Source organism: Macaca mulatta, chromosome 3 (assembly GCF_049350105.2).
Source record: "Macaca mulatta isolate MMU2019108-1 chromosome 3, T2T-MMU8v2.0, whole genome shotgun sequence".
NCBI lineage: Eukaryota > Metazoa > Chordata > Mammalia > Primates > Cercopithecidae > Macaca > Macaca mulatta.
In genome coordinates this window covers 190368212-190381135 of record NC_133408.1, presented here as the reverse complement: position 1 = coordinate 190381135, position 12924 = coordinate 190368212, and the positions used below count along the sequence as shown (strand labels likewise).

The following is a 12924-nucleotide window of genomic DNA, read 5'->3' as shown; positions in this document are numbered from 1 at the left end:
GACTGAGACACTGACCTGGTGCAGGGCCTGAGCAGGGTCCCTGTGGGTGGGTGGGGTTCCCGCAGAGGCTGACAGCCCCACGTGCCCACGCCCCCAGCCCTCATGTACGCTAGCATCTTCGGCAACGTGTCGGCCATCATCCAGCGGCTGTACTCGGGCACAGCCCGCTACCACACACAGATGCTGCGGGTGCGGGAGTTCATCCGTTTCCACCAGATCCCCAACCCCCTGCGCCAGCGCCTCGAGGAGTACTTCCAGCACGCCTGGTCCTACACCAACGGCATCGACATGAACGCGGTGAGGCCACCAGAGCGTGGCCAGTGGGTGGCAGGCTGGGAAGGGTAGGGTGGCAGAGGGGAGCCTCTTGGCACAGCAAGCAAGTCTCAGGCGGTCACAGTCAGTAGTAAGAAGGACCCTGGAGGCATGCTGCCCCTTTCTGTCCGTGAGGAAACGGAAGCCCTTGGAACCCCTTCTCTGGAGAGCTCCCCTTTTGGGGTAGGAGCTATATATCACACAGGCGATGGGGTTAAATCCTTACGACAGCCCAGAGCGGGAATGGTCTCTATGCCTTATAAATAAGAACATTGAGGTCTGGAGCCCAAGGGTGCTCAGCCAGGGGTGGTGAAGCTGGAGTGGGGTCTCAGGTCCTTCCCAAGACACTGGGCCGCCTGATGCTTCTGAGATCTCCCAGGCCTGGAGAATGAGATTTCCCTGACATAGAGGGGTGGGATGGTGGAGTGGAGTGTGGGTTGGGGGGTCCCAAGGGAGGGTGTGCTGAGCTGCCCCCACCCTGCCCCCAGGTGCTGAAGGGCTTCCCTGAGTGCCTGCAGGCTGACATCTGCCTGCACCTGAACCGCTCACTGCTGCAGCACTGCAAACCTTTCCGAGGGGCCACCAAGGGCTGCCTTCGGGCCCTGGCCATGAAGTTCAAGACCACACATGCACCGCCAGGGGACACACTGGTGCATGCTGGGGACCTGCTCACCGCCCTGTACTTCATCTCCCGGGGCTCCATCGAGATCCTGCGGGGCGACGTCGTCGTGGCCATCCTGGGTATGGGGTGGGGGGCGGGCACTGGACTGGAAATGCCATCTGCAGCCTCGAGAGGTGTGAGCCCGCTGAATATGCAGTCACCAGGGCTGTGGACCTGGGGCTGCCTGCAGGGTCACTGGGCTCCTTTAATTCATCTGAACTCAGGCCCTCCAAGCGGGACCGTGAAGAGCAGCCCCACGTGGGGTGGGGCTGCTGAACTCTGGGGTTCCCACATTCTTCCCTTCAGGATCCACCACAAACAGACACTTTTTGCTTCCCTAAAGTAGGATCAAATCTAGATCCTCCAGCCTGGGCAGTAGAGGAAGAAATGCTAGCCTGGAAGCTGGGCATTTGGTTTCACTAAGGGCCATGTGGTTCCCTGCAGCCTCATGCCCGGCCCCATGACATATCCAAAGCAAAGGGAGTCCTGCCCCCTCTCCCCGCTTCCTTTCTACCCTGCCTGTGCACAGTGGGTGGGTTGTTGGTGTGTCTGGACACTGAGGACTTCCTCCCCTCTGCCTGTCTTTCCCTGGGCCCTGCGTGCCTCAGGGCAGATAGAGCAAACTCTCGACCATGGTTTATGGTAGGACATTTTAGATTTTCTCAGCTCTGTACAAACACAAATACACACTCCCACACAACTAAAATCAAAGTTTCACGACATAACACTGGGCCTTATTACATGTGATACATTCTAGCATTTCTGTTCTGTGCTGTGCTAAGCTATACTACTGTATGTTCTTTCAGTAAAAAAAAAAAAAAAAAAAAAAATGCTGGTTTTGATTTACCACTGTGTTCTGATCTTTGGTTTGAAGAACATTGCTTACAAGGGTGCAGTGATTGGCTAAGAGGGTGTTTGGGACATGGGGTTTGTGGTAGTCCTGCTGGCTAGGTCTCCTTTGCTGGGAGACCCTGGGCTCCTGGCCCCTTCTGCCGGCCCCTCTGGCACTGTCCTGCCTGCTGGGAGCTGAGGGAGGGTGGGCTGGCAAATTGCTTCCCTGGTTGTGTGGGTTGGGGGCCAGCTGGCAGGTGACCCAGCTGAGGGGACATGCTTTGCTCAGGGTGGGGATGCCGGGAGAAGATGCCTGCTGCCTGGATGCTGCCCCCCGGGGCTGAGCTCCCTGTCCTCTCTATGGCCTCCAGGGAAGAATGACATCTTTGGGGAGCCTCTGAACCTGTATGCGAGGCCTGGCAAGTCGAACGGGGACGTGCGGGCCCTCACCTACTGTGACCTACACAAGATCCATCGGGATGACCTGCTGGAGGTGCTGGACATGTACCCTGAGTTCTCCGACCACTTCTGGTCCAGCCTGGAGATCACCTTCAACCTGCGAGATGTGAGTTGGCTGCCCTGAGCTGGACCCCATCCTCCTGCTTCCAGCTGTGTGGCTGCCCCTTTGCTGTGTGACATTGAATGTGATGCTTCTCTGTCTCAGTTCCCCTATTTGTCAAATGGTATCATGGAGCAGGCTATAAAAGCCCCAAACTCAGTCCTTGCCTGGGGCAGAGGTCACACTGGGGGCAGGGAAGGGTTTCCCCAGAGCTGGGGCGCCCAGCCCTACTTTTTCTGTGTTAAGGAGGGAGCTTGGGGCCTGACCCTGGTGGGGCAGGAGAGCACCGAAAGAGCCCTGATACTGATTTTGGTTCCAGACCAACATGATCCCGGGCTCCCCCGGCAGCGCGGAGTTAGAGGGTGGCTTCAGTCGGCAACGCAAGCGCAAGCTGTCCTTCCGCAGGCGCACGGACAAGGGTGAGGCGGGGGAGGGGAGGAAAGGGGAGGGTGGGGCCAAGGTGAGGCTGGGAGCTGGAAGGCGGGGCAGGCTGTGTCTGCTTTACCCAGGCCTCAGACCTTCCCATCCCTTCCTGCAGTGTGCCCACTCCACACCCCAGCTGTCCAGGTGCTGCCCATCTTTCAGGGCCCCTGCAGCTGTCACCTCCTCCAGGAAGCCCTCTTCCACCCTCCAGGGCAAGCCTAGGGTTTTTGGACCTCACAGGGCTGTGGTCTCTGAGCGCTGCCCTGAATCGATGAGGAGGAAAGAACATAGGACAAAGGAGGGCCAGGGAGTCAACAATGGGGCTGAGGCCCCGCAGTCCCAGAGATCCCCCAATCCCCAAAGCACCATTGCCAGTGCTTGGGCAGTCAGGGGGTCCTGGGAGTTTTGGTCGGCTTGACAGTGGGTGCAAGATAGCAGAAGCAGCAAGTGGGGAGGAACCAGGGCGTCCTGCCCAGTCCTCTCCCAGGCTCCTGTTCCCTCCTCCACCCTTGCCCCCTCCTCTCTGGTCCCCTCCCCTCTCTGAGGCCCATTCTCTGTTTCCCACAGACACGGAGCAGCCAGGGGAGGTGTCGGCCTTGGGGCCGGGCCGGGCGGGGGCAGGGCCGAGTAGCCGGGGCCGGCCGGGGGGGCCGTGGGGGGAGAGCCCGTCCAGTGGCCCCTCCAGCCCTGAGAGCAGTGAGGATGAGGGCCCAGGCCGCAGCTCCAGCCCCCTCCGCCTGGTGCCCTTCTCCAGCCCCAGGCCCCCCGGAGAGCCGCCGGGTGGGGAGCCCCTGATGGACGACTGCGAGAAGAGCAGCGACACTTGCAACCCCCTGTCAGGTACTCCAGGCGCGGGCAAGGGAGGACCTGGGTGGTGGGCGAGGGAGGACCGGGTGGGGCAGCGGCGGGGCATCTACCCCGCTCACCCGGCTCTGCTTTCCGGCTGCAGGCGCTTTCTCGGGAGTGTCCAACATTTTCAGCTTCTGGGGGGACAGTCGGGGCCGCCAGTACCAGGAGCTCCCTCGATGCCCCGCCCCCACCCCCAGCCTCCTCAACATCCCCCTCTCCAGCCCGGGTCGGCGGCCCCGGGGTGACGTGGAGAGCAGGCTGGACGCCCTCCAGCGCCAGCTCAACAGGTGAGGGAGTGCAGGTGGGGTGTGGGGGCATGCCCTGGAGTCTGGTCCAGGTCCTGGCGGTGTTGTCTGGTAGAGGGAGAGGGCCTGTGTGTGTGTGCAGCAGCTGGATCCCCTTCTTCCATTCCCAGCCGAGCTGGGGGCTGCCACACCTCTAGCGCAGAGGGCGTGGGTTGACCAGCTGCCCCTCCCCTCTCCCCTTCCCCACTCCTGGCAGAGGCTGTCACTGGTGTCCCCACTTCCCTGAGCATCCCCTGCTTCCTGCCCCAGGCTGGAGACCCGGCTAAGTGCAGACATGGCCACTGTCCTGCAGCTGCTACAGAGGCAGATGACGCTGGTCCCGCCCGCCTACAGTGCTGTGACCACCCCGGGGCCTGGCCCCACTTCCACATCCCCACTGTTGCCCGTCAGCCCCCTCCCCACCCTCACCTTGGACTCGCTTTCTCAGGTAAGCTCCAGCCCTGCTTCCTCGATGTACCCCTACCCACTTGTTCCCCGATTCCAGCCCAAACCTGCTTTGCTGCCTTTCTACTGGGCTCTGTGGCCCAGCCTCCCTGAACCTTGGCCTGCCCTCCTCCCATCCCTGTTCTCCTGGAGGAAGGCTGCCTCAGGAGCTGCAGGCTCAGAGTAGGGCAGGAGAGTCCCCCGTCCAAAGCCCCTAGACAGCTGGGTGCAGGGAACCTGTAGGCTCAGTGGCCCGCAGCTTCATTCCCCTAGTGTCCACAGCCTCCACCGCTAGACCCCTGAGCATCGCCTGAAGAGCCAGCTCCAACTGTAGCGCCTGTGTCACGGCCATGGGTGCTCTCCAAGGAGAACTGACTGAACCTGAGGCCTGGAGGTGGAGGCTGCATGCCAGAATGTCTAGGGACAGGGTCCCGGGTTGCTTCTGTGAGCGACCCTCCCTGGTCTCACTGTCCTGCCCATCTTTGCCTTTGGCACTGGCTGTCACAGGGTCATCTTGAGGGTGCCTGGCATTTCCCAGGGTGCAGAGGACAAGCCTCCAGGGGAGGACTTCCTGGGCCTGCTTTGCCCCTCTGTTAGAGATGGGCCTAGGTTGCCCCTTGTCCTCTCCTGGGTGGACCTGCATGTTCCTGGCCTCTGCAGGATGGCGGTGTCTGTGCCACCCTCTGTGTCCATGGGGACTCCTCTGGCTGCCAGAGGTGGCCTGGGATCTGCTCCCTCCCCCCTTCCCTTGGCATCCGCTCCCCCCTCCCATATGCTGCCTGCTCCTGTTTGCAGACACCAGGGCCCACGTCAGCAAATGTGCCAGTCTCGCTTCGCAGCCGCCCCCGCAGAGCTCTCACCAGCAGACGCTCAGCACCCACAAACCCCTCCCGCCTGCCCCAGCCCTCTCCCTGGCCTTCAGATGCCTGGCCGCCAGCCTGCCTCTGTTTCTAGGTCTCCAAGTTCTTTCTGGATTGCAGGAAAGAATCTTGTCTCTTTTTCTGTCCCAGCTTCTGTCCCAACACAGAGACTGCTTATTCCAGGTTGGGCTGGGCTCAGCGGCCACCTATCCTCAGGAAGAGACAAGGGCCTATGGTTTTCCTTGCTCCCGGCTCTCTTGTTTGGCTCCTGCTCTTGGAGAGTGCCTTTCTCTACTTCCCACCTTGGTGCCTTCCCTTGGTGGCCCCTGTCCTGCTCTCACTACCTTGGCTCTTCTCCTTGTCCCCTGCAGCTTCTCTGCCCACCTGACTCTCCTCTCGGCCCTCTTATCCTCCTGTCCATCCTCTGTCCCCAGCTTCTCTTGCCCCTTTCCCTCCCATTCCTCCTTCTCCATGGCCTCTTCGCCTGCCCATGCTGTGTGTATTGCAGGTTTCCCAGTTCATGGCGTGTGAGGAGCTGCCCCCGGGGGCCCCAGAGCTCCCCCAAGATGGCCCCACGCGACGCCTCTCCCTGCCGGGCCAGCTGGGGGCCCTCACCTCCCAGCCCCTGCACAGACACGGCTCGGACCCGGGCAGTTAGTGGGGCTGCCCAGTGTGGACACGTGGCTCACCCAGGGATCAAGGCACTGCTGGGCTGCTCCCCTTGGAGGCCCTGCTCAGGAGGCCCTGACCGTGGAAGGGGAGAGGAACTCGAAGGCACAGCTCCTCCCCCAGCCCTTGGGACCATCTTCTCCTGCAGTCCCCTGGGCCCCAGTGAGGGGCAGGGGCAGGGCCGGCAGTAGGTGGGGCCTGTGGTCCCCCCACTGCCCTGAGGGCATTAGCTGGTCTAACTGCCCGGAGGCACCCGGCCCTGGGCCTTAGGCACCTCAAGGACTTTTCTGCTATTTACTGCTCTTATTGTTAAGGATAATAATTAAGGATCATATGAATAATTAATGAAGATGCTGATGACTATGAATAATAAATAATTATCCTGAGGAGACTCCAGTGGTGCTGGGAGGGTGTAACTGTTACTTGCCGTATCCTGTGTTCATGTCTGGACATGTACAGGTGTGCCTGCACAGGAATCTGGGTCTGTCTGATTGCCCAGGCCCACAGGGCTGCCCCTACATCTAGGTCTGGGTGTGTGCAGTGGGGGTGCTCCCTGGGGGCTGACACAGGTCATCTCCAGGGAGACAGAATCTTGTCTCTGTAGGGCCCTGGATTCAAGATAACAATCCCCGGACCACATGCATTTAGAGGCAGTCCTGATGGGACACCAACCTGGCATCTAGCCCTTGAGGGCCATGTGCCTCTGCTGGGCAGGGCACCCTGGCTCCCACAGCGGGCTTCACGCTGACTGTGGAAGCAGCCCCGCACTTGTCTCCCTCACCCAGTTCCTGAGCTCATGTTGACCCTAACCTGAAATTGGTCTGAGTCCTGGCCCCACCCCCACCCACAACTTAGCCTTATCTTGTCCAATACAACTGGGCCCTGGCCACACGGGTGACCCCAGCCCTGACCAGAGCTCACCTGGTGTCTGGCTGCACATGGACCTCACTTGTATCACCTTGGTCCCCTGTGATCCTGGATCTCAAGAGGAGCTTCCTGAAGAGGGTACAACCTTCAGGGTGACTCATTCCCTTGACTGGGGAGCAAGGCAAGGCAGACATCTTGGGGACAGTGAGGGGTGTGTGCGCAAGTGCCTGCTTGTGCCTGTGTGTGTGTACGTGTGTGTGTGCATGTGCTGCTGGGCTCGTGAGGACACGCAGCCCCTGGAGGAATGCGGTGCAATGACTGCGGCTGGTGTGGAGAGCCAATGGGCGGTGGGCAGGCTGAGCCCAGCTGGGCCGGTTTGCAGGCGGGGAGCTGCCAAAGGCCTCTAGAGACCTCAGAGCAGCTTCTCGCTGAGTCCTCAAAACCTCTGACCCTTGGAGGTGGATTTGTTGACTGTTTTAAAGATAACTGTGCCATTCTCACTGCCCATGCCTGGGTGGGGCAGGTGTTGGTCTCTGAGCAGCCTGGAAGGTTCCCTGTGCCCAGAGCAGGGAGGAGAGAAGGAAGGGATCTCTCTGTTTCCAGGGCCTGGGAGAGATAGGGAGAAGGAAGAGATCCACACACAGGTCAGAGGGGAAGAGGGGTGACAGGCATGCCGGGCAGAAAAGACAGGTTTGTGCATCAGCATCTGTCCCACGCATGTACACACATACACATGCACATCAGGATCTGTCCCACACATGTACACACATGCACGTGTGCATCAGGATCTGTGCCACACATGTACACACATGCACATGTGAGTGTGAGCTTGCTTCTGCTCATGGTTTGAAAGTTTAACACAGGCCTTCCTGGTTGGTTGATGTGACTGTCACTGCAGGTGGGGGTCTAGCTGGGGTGGCCTAGATTTGGTGTCAGTGGGGTGTGGCTCTGCTTATGGACTCTGGAGCCCAGGGCAGGAGACAGACCCAGGCAGCGGCTTATGGGGAGCAGTGAAGGTACACATGAAACTCAACGCTCTTCGCCTGCTGGACTGTAAGCTGAGCCAAGTCCTTGCTCCCTGGTGCTGTCTCATCCTTGTCATGGTCTGCCCTTGTCCTTAGAGTGCCTTCATCCTGGGAGTCTGCCTGACGCCCACTACTCCGTGTCCAGCAGCCGGACTGGGTGTTGGGGGGCATGGAGAGGAGAGGAAGAAAGGGCCTTTGCCCCCCTCCTGGCTTTGTAGCAGAGGTGCCACTGGTTATTTCTTTGCGGCACCATGCCAGCACCGTGGTCAGCTGCCTTCCCCTAGGTGAGGGCCCTGCCTGGGCGTTGGCATCTGGTGTGGATTTTGGTGCTCCTGAGGAGTGAATGCATGTGTGGGAGTGTGCATGTGCCTGCGCTCAGGATGGGGTCTGGGCCCAGCAGAGGGCAACCTGTCCATGCTGGTCCTTGATAGAAATACATAGGTGACCCAGAGTCAGTTGTTCAGTCTGGATGGGCCAGGCTGCCCAGATGCTCCTTGCCAAGTCCCTGCCAGGACTCCCCTGCCAAGGCTGGAGAGTGGGTGAGGAGCAGTCACAGTGGCTGCATTTGCCAGGTGGTCCCTGGGTCCGGTCTGCAGCTGGGTGCTCTGCCCTTGTGTCCTGAATCCCTACTCTAGCGGAGGGCATGTTAGCATCCACATGAGGACAGTTTCTGGCTGGTCCGGTGACTGGCTGGAGGTCACATCCCTAGTTGGTGGCAGGTGCGTCTGACTTCAGATTCTCCCTACCCATCCTCCGGCCTGCACTGTCCAGCCACAGGCAGCCCTGCTCCCTGGCTCCTCCCCTCACTTGGGCTCCCAGAGCGACAGGAAGTTTGGTGGTGAGGACAAGGGCAAGCTGTGGTGGTGCAGTCCCTCCCCTCCTGCAGGGCTGGGCACCTGGCTGTTAAGGGTCTGTCATCCAGGGCTGAGGGATTTTCCAAACCAAGAGAGCCAGAGGGTGGGATGGGAGCTGGAGGGGCTGTGGCAGGAGAGGAAGGGATCTATGCGGTTGTCAACACCTGGTGGAAGCCTGGCATAGGGTTCCAAGCTGGAGTCTGGTTAGGGGCTGGGAGCAGGAATGGAAGGGGGAGAGCGGCGCCGCCTCTCTTGCCTCCACCTCCGTGCTCAGAGCTCCAGGTGTGGAGGGATGCCCAGCCTGCCTGTCCAGGTGCAAGCTGGTCTCCAGCACCTGTCCTTACCTGAGATCTCATCCCCGCTCAGCCGGGCAGTGGCAGCTCTCACATTTCTTTTTTTTTTTTTTTTTTTTTTTTTTTTTTTGAGACGGAGTCTCACACTGTTGCCCAGGCTGGAGTGCAGTGGCGCGATCTCGGCTCACTGCAAGCTCCGCCTCCCAGGTTCCCGCCATTCTCCTGCCTCAGCCTCCTGAGTAGCTGGGACTACAGGCGCCCGCCACCGCGCCCGGCTAATTTTTTGTATTTTTAGTAGAGACGGGGTTTCACTGTGGTCTCGATCTCCTGACCTTGTGATCCGCCCGCCTCGGCCTCCCAAAGTGCTGGGATTACAGGCTTGAGCCACCGCGCCCGGCCAGCTCTCACATTTCATTGACAAATAACAGCAATGGATATTTCCTGAGCACGCCCTTTGCGGCAAGCATTATTCCAGCCACCTGAAACCAAAGCCCCAGAGACTGAGTGACTTGCCCAAGCATATCCCGCTCCTCAGAGTGGAGCTGCAATGTGAACCCAGGTGGTCTGAGTCACACGCCTGCTGGTCCTGAAGGGACAGATGGACTTCTCCCCCTTGCCTGAAGGACAAAGCCCTCCGTGCCCGTTTTGTACAGAGGTTCTCATCTTTCTTTCCAGACTCACCTGCCCTCTCCCCTCCCTGCCGTGTGCCCTGTGCCGCAGCCATGCAAGCTTCTGTCCTGTTAACCATGTTCTTGCATCTGTCCATCTTGCCCTCTTCTTGTGATGCAGACTCCTTCATCCTTGGTGTGGAGAGACCCTTCTATCTTCCCAGTCCTAGCGTGGACGTTGCTGATCCTGAGGCCTTCTTCAGGCTTCTCAGCCAGTTGTGGCACTCACTGGCACCTGTGTTAGGGGCTCCCCACATCCTGCCTGCTTGCTTGTCTGTCCTCTGTAAAAGGGAAGGGCTGAATGCTGATCAACTTTTCGTCTCTTCCCACCCAGCATCTAGCATAGTGCCCAGCGCCATTAGGAAGCCCACAAGACCCCATGTTTGAGATTTTGCACAGAAAAGGGAGATGTCTGTTGGACAGAGTTGGCTGGGCCAAAATTTGCTTCTGTCCTCGGAGGTCGTTTTCTTCCCAAAGGCTTGGCCTCCGGATTGTGGCTGCCTCCCCTGCCCACCTCCCCAGGGAGCATAAGCCCCACTCCTTCACTGGCAATGTGGCTACAGATGCTTGTATTTTTTTTTTTTTTTTCACTTTAGCACAACCAAGGTAAATATTAAATATTTGAAAGAGAATGATGGGAGCAGTGGGGAGGACAAACCAGAGACTTGGGCCAACAGCCTCGAGACCATTCATTTTGTAGAATGAATGTTGGTGCCTGTCCGTGGCTGCCCCAGTCTGGAGGCTTGTGGGCCCCCTCCTGTTCCCATGCTCTGGGATACCTCCGAGGTGGAGCTGGGGATACTTTTTTTGCAGGGGGGTTTGCTCTCAGTTTCCAGTTTCCAGGTGGCCTCTGAGTGGAGGGCTCCAGCTCACCGTCTTCTGGGTGGCTGTTCATTTGTCCTTCGATGGTCAAGGCTGAGGGAGGTTACACTGAGGGCTTTGCAGGTCCAGATTCAGGTCTGTGGGATCTACCTTTTCCCCTGGTGGTGGACAGTCTTCTGGAAACTGAAACCTGGTTGAACTTGCTTTTCAGTGAGATCTTATACTGCTGTAGGAAGAGGTATTTCCTTGTAGGAGTCCTGGCAGCTTGACAACACAAGGACCATAAGAGGACACATGTGGTGTGTTAGTTTCTCTCAAGTGCTCAATGATGTCAAAATAAATGGAAAATGCAGGGCCTTCCAAAGTGACTGTTTTGAGATATTTTAAGATAATTGTATATCATTAAAGAGTGGTTAGTGTGAAAATTGATTTAGTAAAAGATTAAATAGTAACCATTTTCTTAAAGCTGCATATATACATGGTATTAAGCAATAAAAACTCAATTTAAGGCTGGATGCGGTGGTTCACGCCTGTAATCCCAGCACTTTTGGGGGCCCGAGGCAGGTGCACTGCTTGAGATTAGGAGTTGGAGACCAACCTGGGCAACATGGCAAAACCCTGTCTCTACAAAAACATACAAAATTTAGCCAGCATGATGGCACGCACCTGTAGTCCCAGCTACTCGGAGGCTGAAGTGGGAGCCTGGGAGGCGGAGGCAGAGGTTTCAGTGAGCTGAGATCGCACCACTGCACTCTAGACTGGGCAACAGAGCTAGAACCTGTCTCAAAAACACCCAACCCTCCCACCCCCAAAATTCAGTTTATCTTGATCTTCTTATTACAGTAGCATTTTAAAGAAGGTGCTTCTTAATCACTTTGAATTACTAAACATCCAAGTACAATTCAAGTTTTTTTTGGTGGTTGTTAACTTTTGTCTTCCCAAAAAAAAAAAAAAAAAGAGAGAGAATGCATTCTGAGGCATTTGTTTAAATAATCAGCTTCATTATTTTATATTAATAATCACACCTTATAAGTGAGTTGGAAGTCTGCAAGAGACATTGCTAAGAAACCAGAGCAGAAGAATTTAGCATGATCCTCTTACCATTATTTTAAAATTAGCAATAGCATAAGGTCTGGCTGCAAAAGACTTAGATGCTAACTGGCAAGAAAATCAGTCATTAGGGAAACAGTCTGGAGAGGGCTCTCACAGCAACTCAACCATATGTGACAGCTCCGCTTCCCCTTTCTGCTCTACCAGGTGATGGCAGCCAGATAATCAGTTGGAACTTGCTGATTAGGGACACCAGGAAGGTCAAATCAGGGTGGTCTCCTGGTCTTACGCAGCCCAGGTGGAATGGTAGTCTTAGCAGAGGGGCTTTAGTTAATGTCAAGTTGCCTTGGGTGCCCTGGGATTATGACTCTTCCGCTGGGAAGTCTGGCTTTCTGTGGGGCTCTAAGTGACCTTAGGGAAGACTTATTCTCGGGCTGGAGAAAGGAGCTTGGAGGAATGAGGATTAGGCAACATGGCAATGAGTGAAGGGACTCAGCTGTCCTCCATCCTCTGGCCCTGGGGGAGCTTTTTCTTTCAGATACTGAGAAATGGGTTGAGCCCATGTGCCTAGTGCCACCCCATGCCTCTGGGGATGCCTGAGGGGCAGGGGCGAGGCTTATGTTCTGAGTTAAGGCACCTGAGACATTGGAGTCAGCAGGCACTGGCTCCTAAGCATGCAGCTGGTTCCTGTGCCTGGGAGGATTGCTTTAGCTCAGGAGTTCAAGACTAGCCTGGGCAACAGGTTCTTAAAAAAATTTAAAAAATTAGCTGGGCATTGTGGCATGTGCCTGTAATCCCAGCTACTTGGGAGGTGAAGGCAGGAGGATTCCTTGAGCTTAGAAAGTTGAGGCTGCAGTGAGCCATGATTGCCCCACTGCACTCCAGCCTGGGCAACAGAGCAAAATACCCTGTCTCCAACAAGAAAAAAAAAGTGGAGGGCCATTGTGAGCACTGGGGAAGTTACCTCACGATACAGGCTAGAAAACAACTTAAAAGATGATCCCAGACCTTCAAGCCCTAAGTTCTTGGCCACCCTGTCAGTGCCATCCTCACTGGTGACCTTTTTCCTAGTCCTCCCACAGCCATTGGGATGCTATTCAGATGCATCTGATGAACCCCAGGGAGGAATTAAAACATGGCCCTGGAAGGGAGGAGTGGCTGCAGTAAGACTTCTGTTTTGGTTAGCAAGCAGTTTTTCCATAATAATCATTAGCGATCATAATGAGGCATCACGTTGCAGAGATGGGGAGCTGGCGAGGAGGAGAGGAAGCTGCAAAGGAACGGCGCTGAACGGGAGGCACAGAACCTCCTGGGAGAGCAGAGCATGGTGCAGATCTGAGGGCTGGGCTGGGCTCGACTCAGCGGCTCCTGTCATGGTGCCCTCAAAGGCAGTCCCGAGGGGCACAGGAAGTGGTGCGTGATCATAGGCTGAGCTGTTCGGCTCAGGGCTCAC

General features: G+C 57.2%; 1 protein-coding gene across 9 annotated transcripts in view; it reads left to right on the top strand.

The window, feature by feature from the left end:
* KCNH2 (potassium voltage-gated channel subfamily H member 2) overlaps nt 1-6283 on the top strand; it is a 33318-nt gene extending 27035 nt beyond the window's left edge. For 5 of the 9 annotated variants that reach the window (XM_077997721.1, XM_015135279.3, XM_077997719.1 and 2 more), the window contains 8 exons: nt 98-297; nt 801-1053; nt 2176-2369; nt 2683-2782; nt 3354-3626; nt 3736-3922; nt 4190-4367; nt 5732-6283. In XM_077997721.1, the coding sequence (XP_077853847.1) occupies nt 98-297; nt 801-1053; nt 2176-2369; nt 2683-2782; nt 3354-3626; nt 3736-3922; nt 4190-4367; nt 5732-5881 (1535 nt within the window). In that variant the 3' untranslated portion in view covers nt 5882-6283. Of the gene's footprint in view, nt 1-97; nt 298-800; nt 1818-2175; nt 2370-2682; nt 2783-3353; nt 3627-3735; nt 3923-4189; nt 4368-5731 lie in introns of those variants that run through there. The other 4 variants (XM_077997724.1, XM_077997723.1, XR_013415715.1 and 1 more) reach the window with 3 other exon arrangements.
* The last annotated feature ends 6641 nt before the right edge of the window (nt 6284-12924 follow it).